At 38.4% G+C, this 22,014-nt stretch overlaps 1 protein-coding gene across 4 annotated transcripts in view; it reads right to left on the bottom strand.

The window, feature by feature from the left end:
• Window positions 1-416: 416 nt before the first annotated feature.
• FTCDNL1 (formiminotransferase cyclodeaminase N-terminal like) overlaps window positions 417-22,014 on the bottom strand; it is an 88,797-nt gene continuing 67,199 nt past the window's right edge. For 3 of the 4 annotated variants that reach the window (XM_024981237.2, XM_024981228.2, XM_024981226.2), the window contains 2 exons: window positions 11,072-11,257; window positions 418-1,351 (listed from right to left, as the gene is read on the bottom strand). In XM_024981237.2, the coding sequence (XP_024837005.1) occupies window positions 915-1,351; window positions 11,072-11,257 (623 nt within the window). In that variant the 3' untranslated portion in view covers window positions 418-914. Of the gene's footprint in view, window positions 1,352-11,071; window positions 11,258-22,014 lie in introns of all 4 variants that reach the window. The other variant, NM_001435402.1, reaches the window with a different exon arrangement.

Genomic DNA, 22,014 nt, shown 5'->3' on the forward strand with positions numbered 1-22,014 from the left:
TAGCCAAAACCACAATTTTTTTGCTAAACAAAATCTATGGAAAAATTTATTTCATTGTGTTTTATAGATAGAAAAACGCCTTGTACTAAAAAACATAAGCACTAAGGATTTACATAAAATTGCCAGAATTAGCAAGTGGCTTCTTTTAGTTCAAAAAGAGGCAACATATTTTGATTTCTTTCAAATAAAACTCTTCCACCAATACCCTCCACTTCACTCAAGAGTAATAAATTCCCTAAACCTTCAGACTTCCATTTAAATTCCAAAAAGGATCAATATAATCCCTTGAAGTCATGCCCAACACCGCCATTCCACATCCCCACATAAACATAAAAAAATTAGACAAATCTGGCTTTTGGAATTATCTCCAGAATGAACAGTAGGTCATCCTAAACAAGACAAGAAAGAACAAAAGAACATGATTAGTCTTTTATTTGGTAATTTTAGTTTATAATTCTCCCCATTTAGTTACTTAGTACTTGATTTTTAAAAGTGCACATTAAAAAAAAATGATTACTCAGAAAATGAGAGTTGAATACAGGACTTTGGAATAAAGAGCTCAGGAACACCAAATAAACAGAGTCTGTTTTTAGTTTAGTTCATGATAATCAAAGATGATTCTGTAACTATGGCCATTTTATCCAGCGCATTCAGGGAGGCTTCTAGTACACCCAAGTGCATGAACTTGATACAGAGGAAGATTTCACAAAGTTTCAGTGATGACTAGAAATATCATAAGGCAATTACAATCTATAAACACCTGTTGCTGTCGTTGGACAGAGAAGGCTTCTAGTTTTCCAATTCACACCTGGAACCAAGCTCTTGGATCTTCTCCTTGTCTTCACAGGCCAATAAGAAAAGTTCGCAATGCCTGATATTTTTTTCTTACAATTTCAATGAAACCTTAGATTGGATCACATGAAAACACCTTCACGTATTTTCCAGAACTCCCCAATACTTTCTCTTATTGCATATTCAGCACAGCTCTTGCATTCTTGGGGTGTAAATCCAATTAATGCTCTCCCTATCGTACCAATTCCTCGATCACTTGCCAATTTTTTAACTTGAGCTTCTATGTAATGAGGAGATATATAATAAAAATGGTCCCCAAGGACACTGTAAGCCATGTATTGAGAGCCTTCGGAGGTTTCTGTAACTTCTTGATCTTCAAAACTCTCTACATTGCAAGCTATCTCAATTTTCCCTTCATGAGGAAAAGCCATCGTTTGGACGCCCTTCAGTCCATTCACATTCGAGCCCCGAATGGCACTAGCAATTTCTTTTCCCAGAGCCAAGTCTTGAGAATCTATGGTAACATTGCAGTTCATCACATATGGGCTAGCGCCGATGCCTGAATCATTAGAAAAGCATGTTAGTCAAGCAAAGTAAAGCCTCATCTTGAAGATTCTATTCTTTACCCAATTCTCTTCTATTCTATTAACTTTACTTGATTTTATTTTAAAATAATACACAGAAATACTCCTCATTATCAACTCAAGAATTTTCTAAAGGTCATACATATTTTTTACCAACAGAGTTATCTGAGCTATAAGTAGATATTTTTATCTACTCTAAATGTATCTGGATGTTTACTCTAGAATGATTAAGAAAAGCTCAGACTTTTGAAAATATCAGCAGATATTTCAAAAGGCACGTTTGAAAATTAAATATCAATAGCAGTAAAATGTATTGGCCTTCCATTCATTTCCAAGGTCATCTCCGCAGGGGCTGGAATTCAGTGCCAGGTCTATGGGTCTGGGAGACAGGAATAAATCACACTCTGTATTCATCTCTTCCTCCCCAAACACAGACCTGTCAACACTGAGCTAGGTTAAGATCAGATTCAAATGAACCTCAACAGTCTTGGCTAGTAAAGGAGGTCACTAAAAAGTGACAAACAGTCTTGGAATTGGGAAGGACAAAGGGACTCTTGTGTCTGATGATGATGTGGTTTGGCAGGGCAGGGTCTGGGGCACTATGTATACCTTCTTGGTATGACCAGTTGGAGGCATCTCTTTCTTCCATCCTCGGCTTCCCAAGGGACTAGGACTGTCATTGCTATTCCAGAGCCCAGTTACTCTAGAGCTGTTTTACCCTGCCTTGGGGATGATGCAGCTCATATGACATAAATATCCCTGCTCTAATTATAGTTTACATTATAAGATGGACAACTTGGTTAAATTAGCATTGGTATAAAAAGCTTAGGTTTGCAGTTTCCTCATTGTGGGGCAACTTCACATTTCTAAAAGCAAAGTTGACTAGGGATTGATGAAGGATAAAAGGCTGACCTCATCTTCAGCATAAGACAATTTTTTAGCTACTATTTCAACATCATTTTACTGTCATTGCTTTTTCTTAGTACTTTCAAACTTATTGCTCACGATGTCAGTATCCAACGAGAGATCCTGTTGAATTCACTCTCCCCTTGACAGCCGTGGTTTGGGGGCTTTGCTGCCTAGCCTGGGTACTCTCATACTAATAGACGCTTTACAGAAAATCAGCACACGGAAACCACATTTCATCTTTTTCCCACACATGTACATAATGAAACATTTCAACTCCCGAGGCTGGGCCTCTTTCTACTGGGAATTCTGCAGAAATGAATCAAATTACAGTATTTCTCCATAATGCTGATTTCATAAAAATTAAATTTCCTAACAGTCAATACATATCTCTCTCAACCTCATACACCAATCACTTACTCTAAATATCTTTGAGAATTATATCAGTTTTAACATTTCACAGAGTACAACTGGAAATTTTTTTTTTGTCAGTGCTAATGTCATTCATTAATCGAAAGCATCCAAGCATAGTCTCTCTCTCCTCTACCCCTGAATAGGTAGTGTTACAAACAATCCCATTTCCTCGTATCTGATACACATACCCTATTCTGACTCAAGAAGTGGCCTCACCTTTATCACCATTCAAACAAATAGCTAGATCATGCTCAGAGTTTGCTGAAAAGTATGTGTGTGTGTATATAAAAGTATACATATATAGAGTTTCATATGGGGGGGGGGAGCTTATACTAAGTATTATTCAAAATATCTATTGGGTCTATTGTGCTCTGCTATTCCAGAACTTTGATATGCCTAGCCAACGTTCAGATATTTATATGTAATTTATCAGCTTGGGGGAGCAAGTCACTTTCAAGGCAAGTTCATTCATATGGACCCAGGGCCTCCTGACAGTATGGTAGCATGGACCATTTGATCCCTAAATATATGGGACAGGACTTCCTCTAAATCCTCTAGTAGATTGCAAGGCACCTTTTATCCCCATGTGCCCAATAACTGTCCCTTTTGTCACCGAGTTTCTAAAATTGATCATTCTTGCTAATAAATGAATTCATTACCTAAGATAAAAGGTAATGTAAACAATAGTTTACCTAAGATAAATTATTAAATGCATAAGAAATTTAGATGTTAAGTCCAGAGCACAAGAGTGTCACAAAGAATTCACTTGTCCCAACAATGACTTATTCAATTAAAATAAAACTCTACTTAAAAAATTCCTTCAAAAGCATACTTTAAAATTAATTATTTCTTAGAAAAATAAAATTAAACATAAGAAGTAACTTTTATATTCTCTTTTGAATAAAGTAAGAGTAATCACTTATATACAGAATGATACTTCCTGGTGTATGTCCTTGTTACATGTATTTTAAATTCTTCTATTAAGCTTTAGCTATACAATAGTTGATTTTGTTTTACCACTATACCTTATTCAAGCAGTGAATAAACAGAGACAAGTCAATGAAGCTGAGAAGTTTCTGGTCTAAGCAGGTAGTAGTTTTCACCCTGAGGGGTTATAAGGCCATGATCCATTTCTGCCTTAGGAAAAAGAAAGAAAGGAAGGAAAAAAAGACAAGAAGAAAGGAAGGAAGAAAAGAAGAAAGAAGGAAGGAAAAAGAGAGAAACTGTTTTCTGCCCAAATGCACACGTTTCTAATTCTTCCATTTAATCCTTCCCAAGTCCAACACCAATATGGTGATCCAATTCTAATCAATCAAATTCTGCATTTAAATCCAGAAGTCCCACTGACCTTATTTAAGATGCTGAATTTGACTTTTTATGCTAATTTAAACTTAGTAAAAATTTTTTAAATAAGGGAGGCAATTAATCCCAGCAAATCGTATTTCTAGTTAAATGTCATATAATTAAAGTAATTCCATTTTTTGCTCTAAAATTAGAAACCTGATGTGAAAGTTTGTTTCTCAGTTTGCGGTTTCGCTCGGCTCCTGCCTCCCGCAGATTGGCACTCGGCTGCTCTGGCGGCAGCATGAATCTCACTGCAAAGCTGAAATTCCAATTTTATTCCAAAGCAACTGTCACAACGCCCTGAAGCAAGCTAAAAACAAGGAAAAAAATCTTTGGTATGATTTCACTTTCCATGTGTTCTTTAATGAAAAATTTATCATTCTAAATATTGGTGTTTACTCCTAGTTAAATACTTTTTTTTAATCAAAAAGAAACTGAGATTCAGTTGCTATTATTTCACAGGGAAATATAACAGGCCTGATGTTTTCCTGACAATTCTGTTATTTTCCTGTGTGGAAACACTGTATTCATCATATACTGTACGGCTGGTGATTCAGATATTGTAGAGACCTTATGGTGAACTGATATAGATGTAAACTCTTTATGCCAGATTGTTTAAGCATAAAAAAAACAAATGCACTTAATTAACATCTGATGTGTAGTTTTTACAAACACAAATGCAATATTTGTGTTTGAGCACTGGCAGTAATGACTGTGAACTATGCTATTAATGTCTGGTTTAAAGATGCTTGTGGTAGGACCACGTCTGGAATAACACAAATAAAAAACTGCATTCAGACAAAACAATAGTGAAGAGCCCGTTAGAAAAAATGGAAAAGCAGCACTCAGAAAAAACATTTTTTTTCCCTTTAGATCAAAATTATTCTCAAAAATTGTTCCAGGCACCATCACCTTCAATCAATTAATGGTGAAAAGATTCTCAATATTTTCCTCCAACAGAAAAGGTTTTGTTTTAGGGGGTCAGAAGTTTGCTAAGAGATGTATTTAAAAGTTCTCTTTATTATATTAAGCTCTTCTTTGATGGCTTAGCTTTAAAAGATGCGTGAGGAGGGAACTGAGGTAGTGTTTTGGAGTATATGGCATTTTTATGTCTGAAGAGAGAACTTCAAATTTATAGATTGCATTACAGTTTGAATAAATAAAGAGATTCTCATGAGCTAATATGTGGCTCTCTTATTAAATATGTTTTTACTGAAACCTGCTGAGTGCCAGGAACCATGCAGGTTACTGGGTGTAAAAACACGAAGGTTAAACAAAGATAAAACCTAGCCTAACTGTGGGCCTTGCTTCAGAGTAACAAACAGAGCAAGACGACAGACTTGGAACTCAGGTTCAAAAATATAAACAGCTGTTATTACACTGAAAGCAATTAGTCATCATTACATATTGGTATTTTACATTTTTTAGAACATGTATTAAAGAGAAACCACAGCTGAAACAGGACATTTGATGACTAAAGCCATAAAACTCAAACATAATTGCTAAGTCTGATACTCCCATGGCGGGAAGAACGCAGGCCTCTTGTGCATGTGGCCAAATCCACAGAAGAGAAAGCTAAGTGACACTGCACGGCACGGGGCTGGGAATGGCTCCCCAGGGGTCTGAATTCAAGTTCCACTTCTTCAGGAACACTGCCTCTGCTCAGCTGTCTTTCTGCAAAATAGCTATGACATTTTCCCACTCTGTGAGGAACAGTAAGCCTCAATTTCTCAACTCTGAATCTTTCAGAGTAACAGCAATTCAGAGACGAAATCACAGGGGTAGATACATGTTAACATCATCATGGAATGAAGCCAGCCCAGGTGAAAGCAACCTCAGGCACTTGACTTCCCTGCTCCCAGGTTTTCTAGAGAAAAGTGCCTTTCTCTATCTCATGCAGAGACATAGTCCTTCATGTTTCAATTACGGGTGACACACTTAATTACACATTGAGACTTTCATCTTCCATCATCCAAATAGATTTACAAGCAAACATAGAAAATTATAGATATAGGCTCCTGAAAACAGGACTCATTCCCAGGCTAGAAATTACTTTTCAAAGACTAGGTAAAATTTGGGATATGCAGTAAATGGCATTATTCAATGTCAAGAAAAGTGCCTGATGCAGCAGCTTCTCATTTACAGAGAGAAAGAAGTAAGCCAGGGGCAGCTCTCAGTAACCCACTGAAATAACTAAACAGAAGTCCCTGATTCCAAGATGTGCCAGTTACCTCCATCTATAATTCCTACGGCATCATGTGAAACTACAGTTCAAAGAATTGTCCCTCATTTTTAAACAATAATGCATATATGCAGGCCAGTCATACAATATATCAGCCAGCAGTGTTTAAATTATCCCATAAATGTTTAGGGTTTTAAAATATATATGTATAAAGTATTTATTTATAGATCTAAAAGTATCAACTATTACTGCTTTGTCCTTATTTATGTTCCTCATGAGCCGGCCAACTACAAACTTTTAAAAGGAATTTGGTTTAAAAGATTTTGTGTGTTTGGCACTGACTCTGGGTGTTAATCATTTCTGAGGTCACTTTTTTCTCTTCTGTTTATAATATTCTCAAGGAACTTCAAAACAGAAACCTGTTCCCTTATAGATTCTGCTTCCTTTCGGGTACTGTATAGATTAATTTGTCATTGGAAAGTTAACTGTAAGTGTTCAGTTCATAGCACCAATCATTTCTATTTAAATTTTTTAGGAAAAGAAATAAACATAGCAACAATGTGTTGAAGCTTTTCTGTTTTGATGGGAAGAGCAGAAAATTATGTTGAGAAACACTGATGTAAATAAAGAATGTTAGAAAAATATATAAAGCCATTAAATTTAAAAATAAGGAGGGAAATTGCCACAGTTGTGAACTCAGCTTGTTGAAAAATTAGATGAATAATATTTCTATCCTAGTGACAGAGGTGCTAGAAATTCTACTGCAATAGATATTTCTTTTAAAAATGAAACCATTTTACTCCTTCTTACATATCAATTTCTTAATGGATAACTTGGGCAAGTAAGGTAACCTAAAATTTCAGTGGATCATGTGACTTAAACTCGAATTACAATCTTGTTCATGAAACCATTTATCTATACTCTATGTTCCTCTCTGAAACATTTTAATTTTCCATTAGAATCTGCTTTGAGCCTATTAAATGAGTCCCTCAAGGAGTAACGGTCTACCTAAACTTGGCAACTTATAATTTTCATGTCTTTTGCACAAACTAAAGAGTCTACCACTTGAAAGGAGATATTAGCAAAAAAGACATACGGGGGGAAAGTTGTGCTGCTTTTCCTTTCTTATTTGACTCTTTTGTCAGCAATATGAATGAATGCACTGAAATCCAGCTTCTACAGACCTGATAAACCTCAATAATTTCCCTTTATGAAAGATGATGGAAATAATAACAAGATCAATTTGAAGAAATAGTGAAAATAAGTTGGAAGCTGTAAGAATTTCCTTTCCTTACAAACAAATAAGATAAATAAAATAAATAGGTGCATATATATTTTACAATATTGAAATCACACTACACAGCTTTATATCCTTTGGCCTTGACCCTGGATGTTCCTTCTGCCTGAGTCTCCTATCCACATTTCCACATGGCCAACTGCCTCTCTCCTAGTCTTTACTCCAGTGCTGCCTTCACAATGAGGCCTACTTTGGTTTATCCCATCTGAAAACCATAGTTTACTCCCATTCCGGGCACATGATGTCCATTGCCCTGTCTGATTTTTTTTTTTTTTTTTTTTGGCTGTAGCATTTATTTCCTAGGGACTTCCCCCATGGCTCAGCAGAAAAGAATCCACCTGCCAATGCAGGAGACCTGGGTTCAATCTCTGCGTAGGGAAGATCCCCTGGAGAAGGAAACAGCAACCCACTCCAGTATTCTTGCCTGGAAAATTCCATAGACAGAGGAACCTGGTGGGCTTACAGTCCATGGGGTCACAAAAGAGTAGGACATGATTTAGTGATTAAACAACAACACTTGTTTTCTAACATATCATATAATTAATTATTTATTAAGCTTGTAATTTTCTGTTTCTCCTTTCACTCTCTTCACCTATTCCCCACTGGAATATAAATTCTTTGAAGGCAAATAAATTCTATTTTCCCATTGATAATAGTCCCTGGCACATTTAGGTACCTAATAAATATTCGTTGTGTTAATTAATAAACTAAAAATTCTCTCTACATTGTACTGTATTTTCCACTTGTCTAAAAATTCCTCCAAACCTTCACACTTAATTGCTTGCATAATGGTCTCTCACCAAGGTATTCCATAGTTTATTTAATCACTCTCAAATTCTTAACATTTATATTATTTCCAGTATTTATTATTATAAATAGTTCTTTGATAAACATACTGGTACATAAGTATATGTACCTTTTATTGCTTCCTCAGGAATAAATCTATTTACTTAAGATAAATCTAGAATTAGAATTTCTGCAAAGCAGTTACATATATTTTTAGAGCTTTTGATACATATCACCAACTCACTTCCAAAAAGTTTTTACCAATTGATAGTAATTTATACCATTAGTTGCAGGAGAGCCTCTAACTGCATCTTTACCAGATGTCAAATATTACCTTTAAAATACCATCTTTAAACATTTCTGTGTCAATCTTGGCATTTTAAAGTAAACTTAGGATTTTCAGATGTTGATCAAATTCTCCATGTAAATCACAGATCTCCATGTGGAGTAAAAAATAGAGAAGGAATCAAAATCCCCAATGGGTTGTCCATTCCAAACAAACAATGTAAAATAGGTGAGATTGTCAGACAATCATTAGGTGAGATGGGGGGATCACTGTTCACTTTGGTTTAAACAGTTACAAACTCAGTCTGTTCTTAGAAGATTGAACATGATTAGTGATAACATGAACATTTAGTTTTTAACTCAGATACGCTTTTCAGAGCAGGTTAAAGTTCTTCCCAAACACCAACCCATTCAGCCCCACAACACTGCAGAAATGAGAGTTAAGTTTTCCTAGGGACTGTCTATGCTATGCTATGCTATGCTATGCTATGCTAAGTCACTTCAGTCGTGTCCGACTCTGTGCGACCCCATAGATGGCAGCCAACCAGGCTCCCCCGTCCCTGGGATTCTCCAGGTAAGAACACCGGAGTGGGCTGCCATTCCCTTCTTCAATGCGTGAAAGTGAAAAGTGAAAGTGAAGTCGCTCAGTCGTGTCCGACTCTTAGCGATCCCATGGACTGCAGCCTACCAGGCTCCTCCGTCCATGGGATTTTCCAGGCAAGAGTACTGGAGTGGGGTGCCACTGCCTTCTCCGAGGGACTGTCTAACCCAGCACTAAATGCTGTTCTTCTGTTCTCTAGTACTAGGATTCCTGCTTCTAATTCCCATCCTCTAACTGTAATCTCAGTCACCCGGCACTGTGCTGACTAGGTTTGTGGAATAATCCTTTCAGTCTTCAGTGAGGCTCAAATTAGAAACCAGGAAATAGCTTTCTGAAAAGTTAGTCACAAACTTACACTTCTCCGTTTGTGAGACAAATCGTGGGAAAATATGTGAGGTTCAAATTGGCAGGGAGCAATCAGCTTCTTCTTTTTTTTCCACAAGTAAAGACTAAAACACATTTATAATCACTTTTTAGATAAATCTTTTCTCTAAACGGAAGGGAAAAATGGTCCCTTGGTACCATGTTTGGCACTTAATAGTCATCCTTTCAACTTTAGTCTCATAAGGGAAAAATAATTAATATGGCCATTTTAAAGATATGGGAACTGAGGCTTATTGAGCTAAGGAACATTCTGAAGTCACATGGCCAATGAAGAGCAAGGTCAGGATTTGAGCATAGCCTCAAAGCCTGCACTCTGAGAGTCTCTGGTAGCTCAGATGGTAAAGAATCAGCCTGTAATGCAGGAGACCCAGGTTCACTCTCTGAGTCAGGAAGATCCCCTAGACAAGGAAATGGCAACTAGTATTCTTGCCTGGAGAATTCCATAGACAGAGGAACCTGGTGTGCTGCAGTCCATGGGGTGGTCACAAAGATGGGACACGACTGAGCGACTTTCACTTTCAAAGCCTACACTCTTTTCATTGTACTGCTCTAGCTGATGATGTCATTGGTTTGAGAGCAGAATTCTGCACCAGGGATTAGCAACCAAAAGCCTATGTGTAACTGTGCCTTGAGGAAATGTGTTTCTTAAGGTTGCCCACCTCTTGCTTCTTGGGACCTAGTATTTTAGTAACAGCTAAGATATTAACTATCAAAATGTGGCCTAACATGGTTTAACTAGTGATCCCTACAGAAGATATTAGGGGATAAAAAAATCAAAACTCAAATAAATGGACCTGGGATGGTGAAGTGCAGCGAGTGAGACAAGAATCAAGACTCAAATAAATGGCCCTAGGATAGTGAAGTGCAGCAAATGGGGATGGAGTTTTTGATAGGGTGCCATTGCCTTTTCTGAAGATATGCTCTAAGCAAGGTGTGGGCAAGAGTAGCAGAGAGAGACAAGAGTGGATAAGATCCAGGGCAAGGGAGAATACTGCTCCCTGTGTTTGTTCTCTCTGTTCTAGAGCCCGCAGTGTAGAAAAGCCTCTCTCCAGGGTGCCTCCACCACTGACTGTCAGGTGTAAGCATCAACCTGGACACTCTGGATGTACTGAAAGCCTTTCTCACCAGCTAAAAGTAAGCTACACCCACATCCTGAGCCGCCAGGTGTCTCCAGATACAACCTCATGCCTGGCCAACAGGACCCATCATCCCAGTGATAACCATTCTCATCATCAGTGCAGCCACTGATGAGCAGGGCTCATTGCCTATCATGAACATCCCTCTTGGGGGCTCTTATCGAGTATCTGATGAGGGCTTCCAGCCTCCCTGAGTGGCTCATGAAGGCGTAAGTAGAAAGAGCTGAGAGGAGAACTTCAAGCAAGTCAAGAAAGCTCCAGCTGTAACCCTCCTGCATTACATGGGAGAGACCAAATGACGGCAACCTCAGGATTCTCAAGTTTAAAAACCAAAGCGGAAAAAAAATCCAGACTGCGAACCCGTCAAACCACATCTTCTGGCAGGTGCAGCTCCCAGGTCAGATTTAAGAGTGCTGAAATCCCTTCTGGTGAACCAGCCCAGCTGCTTCCTTCTCTGGACAAGTGGGCGCTTCTCGGGCAGGTCAGCCTCACCAAAGAGAAACACACTGCAGCCAGGAACACTGAGGACCAGATTCTCAGCAAGGCCTATGGGCAGCGGGAAATTTTAACAAGACTAAATTAAAGTCAGTACTGCTGAAAGAAAACAAAGCACAGAATTTTCTTATTGTGGTAAAATACACTTAACACAAAATTTACCATTTTAACCATTTCTAGGTGTACAGTTTGGTCACATTAAGTGCATTCCCATCACTGTTATAATCATCATGACTAAAGGGTATATAATTCACACAAATTTTAAAACTCAAAGTTTGAGCATAATTAACTTTTCCTTGGTTAGTCTCATAATAACATTTATGTACAAGGCTTCCCTGGTGGCTCAGATGGTAAAGAATCTGTCTGCAATGTGGGAGACCTGGGTTCAATCCCTGGGTCAGGAAGATCCCCTGAAAAAGGGCAAAGGAAGATCCCCTAGAGAAGGAAATGGCAACCCTCTCCGGTATTCTTGCCTGGAGAATTCCATGGACAGAGGGGCCTGGTATGCTACAGTCCATGGGGTCACAAAGAGTGGAACACCACTGAGCAACACTTTACACTTTAAAGGAGGCCAGAATTTCTAAGCCATTACAAATCTAATTCCATAGGGAAAATTTATCACCAAGATGAATGAAATCAGTACCTTCGATTTTTGAACAATTTTATAACAGCTCCAGAATGTGTATACTGTTAGGAGAAAGAAAAATTTAAGAATACAAGGGCCAGATCTACACTGTCCAATATGGCAACTCCTAGCTACACATGCCATTACATTTTAATTAATTAAAATGCAGTAAGTTGTTTTTCAGTTGCAGTAGCCACATTTCAAGTGCTCAGTAACCACACGTGGTCTCCCTATTGGACAGCATAGATACAGAACATTGCCATCATCATAGAAAGTCCTTCTGGATAGCAGCACTGGGACAGATATTCTGTAAGAAGCCTAGTATCTAAATACAATTTTATGGAGGCTACTCTGAATATCAATGTTTTTTTACCTTCTTCTTCCACTTTTACATCTAGATTCTGTCTCTGACCTTATCTTCTCAAGGCAGATTACAGAATTGCTTTCCTGTCTTTTTCTAGAGAATTGCTTCAAGGAACTGCTGTTTTCATGTCACTAAGTATAGTTCCCAATAAGCAAGGATAGAGATAACATAATTTATTTTCCCGATGTTTTATTTTAGGTATTTTATTGTAGGTATTTAGGGAGTTTGGTGGAGAAGGCAATGGCACCCCACTCCAGTATTCTTGCCTGGAAAATCCCATGGATGGAGGAGCCCGGAAGGCTGCAGTCCATGGGGTCGCTGAGGGTCAGACAGGACTGAGCGCCTTCACCTTCACTTTTCACTTTCATGCATTGGAGAAGGAAATGGCAACCCACTCCAGTGTTCTTGCCTGGAGAATCCCAGGGATGGGGGAGCCTGGTGGGCTGCCGTCTATGGGGTCGCACAGAGTCGGACACGACTGAAGTGACTTAGCAGGGAGTTTGGATGCTGGCCTGGGAGGGCAAGAGTGTGGGCCTCCTTGATTTAGAGGTGCATCATGGGACATCCAAGGCTGAGACGGAGCCTTCAGCCACAATAAGCATAGGAAACCTCAAACTGCAATTCTGAAGTCTGGTATTTGTTTCTTTATAATGTAGACTGCCACGTTGATTGGGAGGGGTGAAATGTGGAGGACATTAAAAAAAGATTTTGTACCTCTGGGTCGTACAAAATCTACGGAAATGTTCTTTCTTCCTCTGAGTCAGGTAGAGACTCCAGCATTAGAAACCCATGATATTGTTGACACCACAAAGCCAGGAAAATCTCCCAAATTTACTAAGTGATCTCTGCTTCTTTAACACTACTTTAAGATACTAATGGATCACAAGTTTCTGCGGGGGTGGTTGGGGCCAGATGCCAGGGACACAAACAATCAACAGAGCTTTAGAAATTGCAGGAAAATCTTTAGGCAGTTACCTAAATACTCCCCTCAAATCTGGAATGGCAGAGAGCTGGGGTGGCAGAAGAAAGGGAAAGTGGTTTAGAAGAGCTAGTTAAGACAACTTAACATCTGAGTACTCTCTAAATTATTCCCATCACTGATATTTGGTCCAACCGTAATTTACAGTGACTCATACTTTGGCTGTTGCAGGAGCCTAAAGCACAAACTGTGATGGGAAAGCCTCTCCCAAGTAGAGACAATGTGACCTGTCTCCTGGCTTGGCCCAGCTTCTGACCTAGACAGGCCAGAGCCTCCATTTGGAGTTACAGCTCTGGAGTACTGTATAAGCGTACAAAGCCCATGGTGCTGTAAAGGAGGAGTCTTGAAGCTGGTTCCTGAAGAGCAAAGCAAGGGACAAAGACAGTTGCAGTAGCAGTTGACAGGGTTGAGGGCAGGGGTACATAGTAGAAATAGCACAAGCTTTTGAGGCCAGAAGATACTGGTTTGAATACCATCTCTGTTCCTTAATAGCTGTTTGAGATCTTGAGCAATTGGTTTTGTTTTTTTTTTTGCCGTCTCTGAGCTTCAAGTTCTTTATCTATAAGATGAAAAAATTAAAAAAAAAAATCTTCCTCTAACACACCAAATCCTTATCTAGAAGTCTGGTGATTAAAAAGAATAAAAATAAGCATTTACCTTCCCTTTCCTATATAAACTGTATTTCAGTGTAGCCAGATAGCCTGAACTGATGAGGGAAAGATTTTTTAACTTAGAAAGAAACTCTTAACTAATAAGTGTGGAAGAAAGCATTAGAAGATCACTATTTTGGATCTCCTATGAAAATAACTGTTTCAGGGCAAAGATCATCAATGGATGAAACCCTCCTGAAAAGTCAATTACGAACAAAGGTAGTTCATCTTTACATCACTAGATGTGAGATAATCAGAAACTATGGCTTCCTCATAGAATACATACAAAGCTCACAGCCTACCTCTGAATAACTTTTGCCAAAAAACAAAAACAAAAAACCGTTCAAGCCAATCAAACCTCTGGGGCTAACCTAAAGTTTGTAGGAAAAGAAAGGGATAAAGATACAAATTACATGACACCACCAGGGAGCAAACAGATCCAGAATGTGGGAATTCCATAGGACAAGTGACCCAGTTTCTGCAACCAGTGAATCAGAAGGAAAAAAGTGGGGGTGGGGGGTGCATGCGGGGAACTGGATTCTATCAAAGGAGACAGGGATACAACAATCACCTCTCTGTGTGAATCATGTATAGATCCAGATTCAGACAAGCCAATCACAGAAAGACATTTGTTTGGATTACATACTGGATATTAGATGGTACCAAAAAAATGATCATTTTGATGGATGTTATAATGGCATTGTGGTGATATAAAAATATGTCCACATTGCTTAGATATTTTAAATAAGCCAGGGTGAAAGAATATGACTTCTGAAACCTGCTTTAAAAAATCTTTAATAAAACTAAAAGAAAAAAGAGGGAGATAAAAAGAGAGGAAAGGGAAAAAAATAAAGGAAGTAAAGAAACAAGAAAGAAAAGAAGCTATCCCATAGAATGGATAGAGAGATTAAGATTAGATAAACTAAGAAAAGCATCGATTGAACACAATGCTGGGTGCACAGTGCCCAGCACACACTGCTTCTTTTCCCCTCTGCAAGCCTACCCCACTGTTCTGAATTCTGAACATTCCGAATACCTTCCTGTACTGTTATGTCCCTACTTACTCGAAATTCTCACATATTTAAACAGCACTCCTCTGCGGTTATCTCTTCTACAGCAATTCATGATGGAAAGAATCAAACTTAATTTTTATTCTTATAATGAAATTTTATTCTTATAAATTCTTAATTTATATTCTTATAATTCTAATAATGAATAAGACATTTCATTATTCTCATGCAATGAAAGACAACCAAAGCCAAAATAATATTTAGCATTAGAGATAGTACACTATACTCTTCATACTCAAGGAAGTAACTTTTATGTTTCTTTTTTTTTTTTTTTTTTGAAGATATAACAATTGTAATTGTATTTGTACTCAACATAGGAACAAATCAATACATAAGGCAAATGTTAACAGCCATAAAATGAGAAATTGAGAGTAAGATAATAATAGTGGGGGGTAACACCCACTTTCATCAATGGACAGATCACCCAAACAGAAAAACAATGAGGCCTTAAATAAAACATTAGACCTGATGTACTTCAGTTCAGTTCAGTTCAGTCGCTCATTCGTGTCCGACACTTTGCGACCCCATGAATCGCAGCACGCCAGGCCTCCCTATCCATCACCAACTCCCGGAGTTCACTCAGACTCAAGTCCATCGAGTCAGTGATGCCATTCGGCCATCTCATCCTCTGGCATCCCCTTCTCCTCCTGCCCTCAATCCCTCCCAGCATCAGAGTCTTTTCCAATGAGTCAACTCTTCACATGAGGTGGCCAAAGTACTGGAGTTTCAGCTTCAGCATCATTCCCTCCAAAGAAATCCTAGGACTGATCTCCATCAGAATGGACTGGTTGGATCTCCTTGCAGTCCAAGGGACTCTCAAGAGTCTTCTCCAACACCACAGTTCAAAAGCATCAATTCTTTGGCGCTCAGCCTTCTTCACAGTCCAACTCTCACATCCACACATGACCACAGGAAAAACCATAGCCTTGACTAGATGAACCTTTGTTGGCAAAGTAATGTCTTTGCTTTTGAATATGCTATCTAGGTTGGTCATAACTTTTCTTCCAAGGAGTAAGCGTCTTTTAATTTCATGGCTGAAATCACTATCTGCAGTGATTTTGGAGCCCAAAAAAATAGTCTGGCACTGTTTCCACTGTTTCCCCATCTATTTCCCATCAAGTGATGGGACCAGATGCCATGATCTTTGTTTTCTGAATGTTGAGCTTTAAGCCAACTTTTTCACTCTCCTCTTTCACTTTTATGTTTCTAATGACTGTAACCCAAAGGCCCATGGAAGGTTAAGTATTTGTAATGTCGCTGAAGAGTAAATTAGATTGTCTGAATTTCAGAGAAATGTCTCAAATTTGGTCAGAAGAATACTTGCTAGCAAGGCATTTTACTTGTTATATGAACTGCATTTTAAAAAAGGGTTTTAATTTTATCATTTTTATTTTCACAATTAGTCTATGTAAAAATTATCCCCTGTACTATAATTACAAATGCTCACATCATGCAAACAAACAGGCCTGTTAAAGAAGATAAAATTATTGAATCTTTAAGCTCAAGTCTCACAGTTTTTAGGTAAGTGGCATTGTTTAAAGGAATAGTTCTGTGTGCATTTCCTGTAAATCAGTTGTTCCCCCAATAGTGGAATCAGGCATTTCCAGAGCAGGGACTTTCCACATTTTCAATGAGTCCCAAGAAACCAGAACTTCTGAACTTATCCCTGCTTTGTCATTGCACTCCCCCCGTCCTCCACTGATTTAATTTCTTCCTCTCATGTTCATATAGTGGGCTTCCTGGTTGCACAGACGGTAAAAAAAAAAAAAAAAAATCCATCTGCAATGCAGGAAACCTGGATTTGATCCTTGGGTCGGGAAGATCCCCTGGAGAAGGAAATGGCAACCCACTCCAGTATTCTTGCCTGGAGAATACATGTAGTACAGCTTTTATTGAGAGAACATCAAATCTAATCTACTTGTATTATATAGTTAATCGTGGACTTTTTTCCTCTATCTAGGTTTCAAACTCCCTAAACAATCAACACTTGTTAAGTTGAATGAATTGAATTTGGTTCCTAAGCACTTTGCAGATGTTGGACTCTGCAAACCTGAAATGGCAGCATCCATTCCAAACCTACACGTGGAAGTAAGGGGTCGCTATGCTAACAAAAATGAGAACAGGGTTTAAGACCAGCAGGCATCCGATGCATCCCCAGTGAGAAACCATGTGATCAGTTTTCCTTCACCAGCATCATGTTTTATGAGCTGTCTTCCAGCCCCCAGCTGTCAGAGCCACCTGCAGCTGTGGGCTACCTGAGACAGTCAGTAACGTCAGAGAGGAAACATCTGAATCACCTTGTACCAACAGAGTATGATGTCATCCTGCTGGCTTGAAACAGATAAAGCAAAACTGCAGCTTCCTAAATTGTTCTTTATTAAAAGACCAGTATTTCCTAGTTTCTCTGCCATTCTTGACAAATTTTCCCTACCACTGTTATTTGTATTTCTGATCTTTCCATTTTCACTAGTCATATTCTAAAAAGGCTGATTTAATGACAGTATTTTAAAACATAATGCAACCTTTACGGTTAGCTGATCTTCTGTACTTGAAAATGATTTTTAGTCATTTCTACACATGTATAACTATCATTTACAGCCTTACCTCTAGAGACTTCTATTAGTTTGGTTATTCCTCTTTGCAAAAGGAGGATCAGCACAATGAGACAGGAACTTCATATCCCTAACACAAATGTTTATTTCTGAGCCTGTAATGGACTTAACTATGGCTGAAATGTGGTATTTTATTGAGAATGTACAATATTTAAGACAGTATTTAAGAATCCATCTTATAAAATGTATTCACCTGCCTTACACTAACACATACTTCATGTCTACAAAAGTATCTGATTATTCTTTCTCTTTCTGCTTTTGTTTATTTCAGGAGCATTTCAGGACTACTGATGTAAATGGAGTTAAGATTTAACTGTTAAACAGAAACTGCATTTCAGAAGCTCAAAGAACATAACTGATATGCTTGGTTTTGTTACATTTTTGATGGCAGTCAAAATGCACAGCTAGGAAAAACCTCAAGCCTGTCATTCCCTTTTCACTAGGAATAGATAAATTCTATTTCCCCGGCTTACAGTCTGAAAGTAAGGCTTATTATTATTATTTTTAAACCAGAACTCTAATGATGCTCAAAAAAGCCTACTTACACATTCTCATCAGGACATACCAATCAAAAAGTGTATTTTTCAACCCCATCACCTCATTCTCAATAAAAAGCAGAGGGAAAAAAAGCACAGAATCTAAAAATTAAACTGAGTGCTAGACTTGAAATCTTACAAGCATCCTCTAGTTTTAGTATAGCTATCTTAATATAGCCAAGTTTCTTGTTTAGTTGATTTTTTTATTTATGTATTTTTTAATGAGAAGGAAAAAAAAAAGATTCTCTACCAGAAGCCATAAAAATCTCTCAGATGGTAAAACAGATAGCCCTAAAAGTTTTTGCCTAAATTCATACACATACCTAAAATAAAACTGGCCGATTAATCTTGCTACACTACTTTGAAAAAGAAGACATTTGAAAATACAGTGTAGTTGTGATGCTTCACTCTCTCTAATTAAGTGCAGACTAGGAAAAATTATTCTTAGTTTAGTCTATGGAAGGGGGGTGGTGGTAATTTCTCTCTTTGCAATTCAAAATTATTTTAAAGATGGAGTGTTTCTTTTCCAATGTCTTCATTAAACAGAGCTGTTAAGAATTGTCTCCCAACCATCCCCAAAGAGCACAAAGCTACCCAGTATTCACCCCATATGCTCGGCTTTGAAGTGTGAAGCTGTGACCATCCCACCAGACTCTTACGCCACCATCAAAGCCATCTCATTATGCCCAGCGCTGAGAGTTAAAGCGCGGGGCCGTAACCACTCCAAAACAAACACTGCATTAACAAAGCAACCACAATATTCCTCCCCCACATGGCTAGAACTTGAAGAAATTTCTACCATATGTACACAAGCACGAGATACGAAAATTTATTGTGCTAGAACATCATTGAGAAGTACATTAAACATGCTGACTAGAACTGGATGTTATTCTAAGGGACTGGAAAAAAATAAAATGCAGCTGATCTTTATGATGAAAGAACAGAAACATTATGCTGAAAAACAAGATCAAGTGCAATTCCTAAATTGCATTTCTACTGACACATTCTGTGGCCTGTTCTTTCTTGAGGGAGCAGAAAACAATTTAGCCGGGTTGGGGGCAGAGGGTGCAAAACTGCTGCATATCACTGGATGCTACTGTTTACCCTATCGCATTTCCTTTCTAAAGGACAAATAAGCTTACAAATAATGCTATGCTGACAACAGCATCTGTAATTCAAAATGAATAGTACTTGCTAAAAGAACGTCATTTCACTTGTGTCTCTGAGCTGTCAATTTACCATTGGCATGGCAGTAAAAAATAAAATGCAAAGAAAAAACCTGTTATGTATTAATGGAAACAAGGCCAGAATACGCACTTGATTTTCATATAAAAATTAATCTTTGAAAATATTTTGGAACGTTTGTACCTAAAGATTCCATTCTTTTTTTTTTTGCTCTAAAGAAATCCTTACATTTGTATACAGGAAAGTATATTCAAGAATGTTCACTGCTACATTATTTGTATTGGAAAAAATGAGAAACAACCTGAATGTCTACAAATTGAATAGAAAAACATGTGATATATGTATATTATGATAACTATACAGCAGTTATAGGGGATGAACTAGATAGATTTCCATGATATCTTGCTGAATATAAAAGTTATAGTATAAGAATCTTCAATATTATATGTATATATATTATATATACACTATACATATATAAAACACAATCGCTTTGTTGTATACCTCAAACTAACAATTGTAAATCAACTACACTTCAATTAAAAAATAAAATAAAAAAATTTTAAGTGATAGTACAATAACATTTAGACTATAAACACGTACAACAAATACTGTATGGACTTATGAGTAAATACATAGGTAGAAATAAAAGTATGGGGGAAATTCTTGACTGAATGTGAGCATACTATGCCATAACTCGGCAGAGATGTAGTTGATGGACAGAGGTGGACTTTAACCACATCTGTAATGTTGAAATTTTGAAAAAGAGAATAAAAAGTTCTAGGCAAGGTCAAGTAAATAAACAGCTGTGAGAACCCTCTGTTCTGTTGCTGTCTTGATGGAAAACTATGAGTAAGTTTCTTAATATTTCTAGGTCTGTTTTCCGGCTATAGAATGAAAACATTGGACCTATCCTCATGTGCCCCAAAAACCTTAGCAAATCATACAATTTCATGACCATATAGGTATCCATAAAAATACATGAACCCGCCTGCCAATGCAGGTAGACATAAGAGATGTGGGTTCGATCCCTGGGTCAGGAAGATCCTCTAGAGGAGGGCATGGCAACCCACCCCAATATTCTTGCCTGAAGAATCCCATGGACAGAGAAGCCTGACACGCTATAGTCCACAGGGCAACATAGAGTCAGACAGGACTGAAGCGACATAGCACGCATGCATATGGTATATTAGTAGTCTAGGACACATTTTACACATATGCATTTACTTTTTATTTCTTGGTTGTGCCACATGGCTTGTTGGATCTCAGTTCCCTGACCAGGGACTAAACCTGGGCAGTGAGAGCCCAGATTCCCAACCACTAGGCCACCAGGGAACTCCCCCACACATAGATCTTTACATCCAAGAATCTTACTGTTTCCTTGTATATAACATACACTTTCATGGAGATATGTATACACAGAGCTTGTTATTCCTTTGTAGGAAATATGCTGCAGATTTCGTGCAGACATGATACTCTTTAAAGAATTACACTTCCTTGAGTGACCTAACATATGGAATTTACACTGCATTCAGTCACTTGCTTTATTGTGTCCCATGTAAACAACAACAAATGGTGTTCTCTCCTATTTCAGGTGCAGATTTCATGGCCCAGCTTTCTTGGGGGGAGGAGCTCTACCATGCTTCTCCTATAGTCCCCATAGCCTGTCCTATGGTAAATGGAAACATAACAAGCACTCCAACACTGCTTGGATGCTCACAAATACCTCTTCATTTACCTGCATGGCAGGTCTCTGAAATGGGAGCCAAATACCATTTCAAGATAAGAACTGACATGGAAGAAGCTGTCTGCTATAGGACTTAGAATTTTAAGAGTTGAAAGCACTTCACAGATCTTCTGCCTGAGAGGTTTGCAAACATCTTGTCGTGCAATCCCTTTCTCAAGAGGTACTTTATTTAGAATCTCAATAACACAAAACAGAGAAGAGGAATCCACTCTCTTTATGGTGGAGGGGGATAACCTAGGCCCCCACTGCTCAGCAACCCCCTCCATAAGGCCATAGAGAATCACTAAAAATAGTGACAGCTCTTTCCAGGTGCAAGGCAGGGGACCAGGGGCTTTACTTATGGGCATTATTTTTCATAACCATCCTGACAGGACGATATTATTCCCCATGGTATAGATATAAGACCAAAAAAGACTATAAAAGAGACTAGACAATTTTCCTTAAGTCAGTTGGCAAGTAAGTAGAATAGGTTTGAGCTCAGGTTTACTCAGCTCCAAAAACCTTATTTTGTCTGCTTACCATCTGGCTTTCCTGTCCAGCCATTCAATGTGATGTAACTGTTTAGGTCACACTGATCAAAAACTCATGGGCATATGTATATTGTAAAGGGTGGGTGGGAATGAAATTGGCCTGTGGCTTCCTTATAGTGCATCCATTTCATAAGGACTTCTTATTCTCTTTCAGTGAGGATGTTAAGAAGCTGGGACTCCCCAAAAGAGTAGTTCAGCTGAGACATGGCTAAGCTTTGGGGATGGCCAGGAAGCCTTCTGCTGGCCAATGGATCAGCAATGTGTAAACAGCCTTCAGTATAAAGTCAACTCCCCACAGCAAGGGACAGTAAAGGTGGCTCTTCCACACAACCAGAGATACCCAAATGCCAAACAAATAGTTTGCATGAGGCAGTTTGCATGCTCCTCATGCGTGTCTGGCTCTCATACCTCTTCCATCTTCCTGGCCACTGGCCAGTGTCAACACTCGACAACCTCTTAGTAGTCTCATGTCTAGCCCGAACTCTCACGACTTGCCCCCAAAAGAGGGCA

This window comes from Bos taurus, chromosome 2 (genome assembly GCF_002263795.3).
Source record: "Bos taurus isolate L1 Dominette 01449 registration number 42190680 breed Hereford chromosome 2, ARS-UCD2.0, whole genome shotgun sequence".
NCBI lineage: Eukaryota > Metazoa > Chordata > Mammalia > Artiodactyla > Bovidae > Bos > Bos taurus.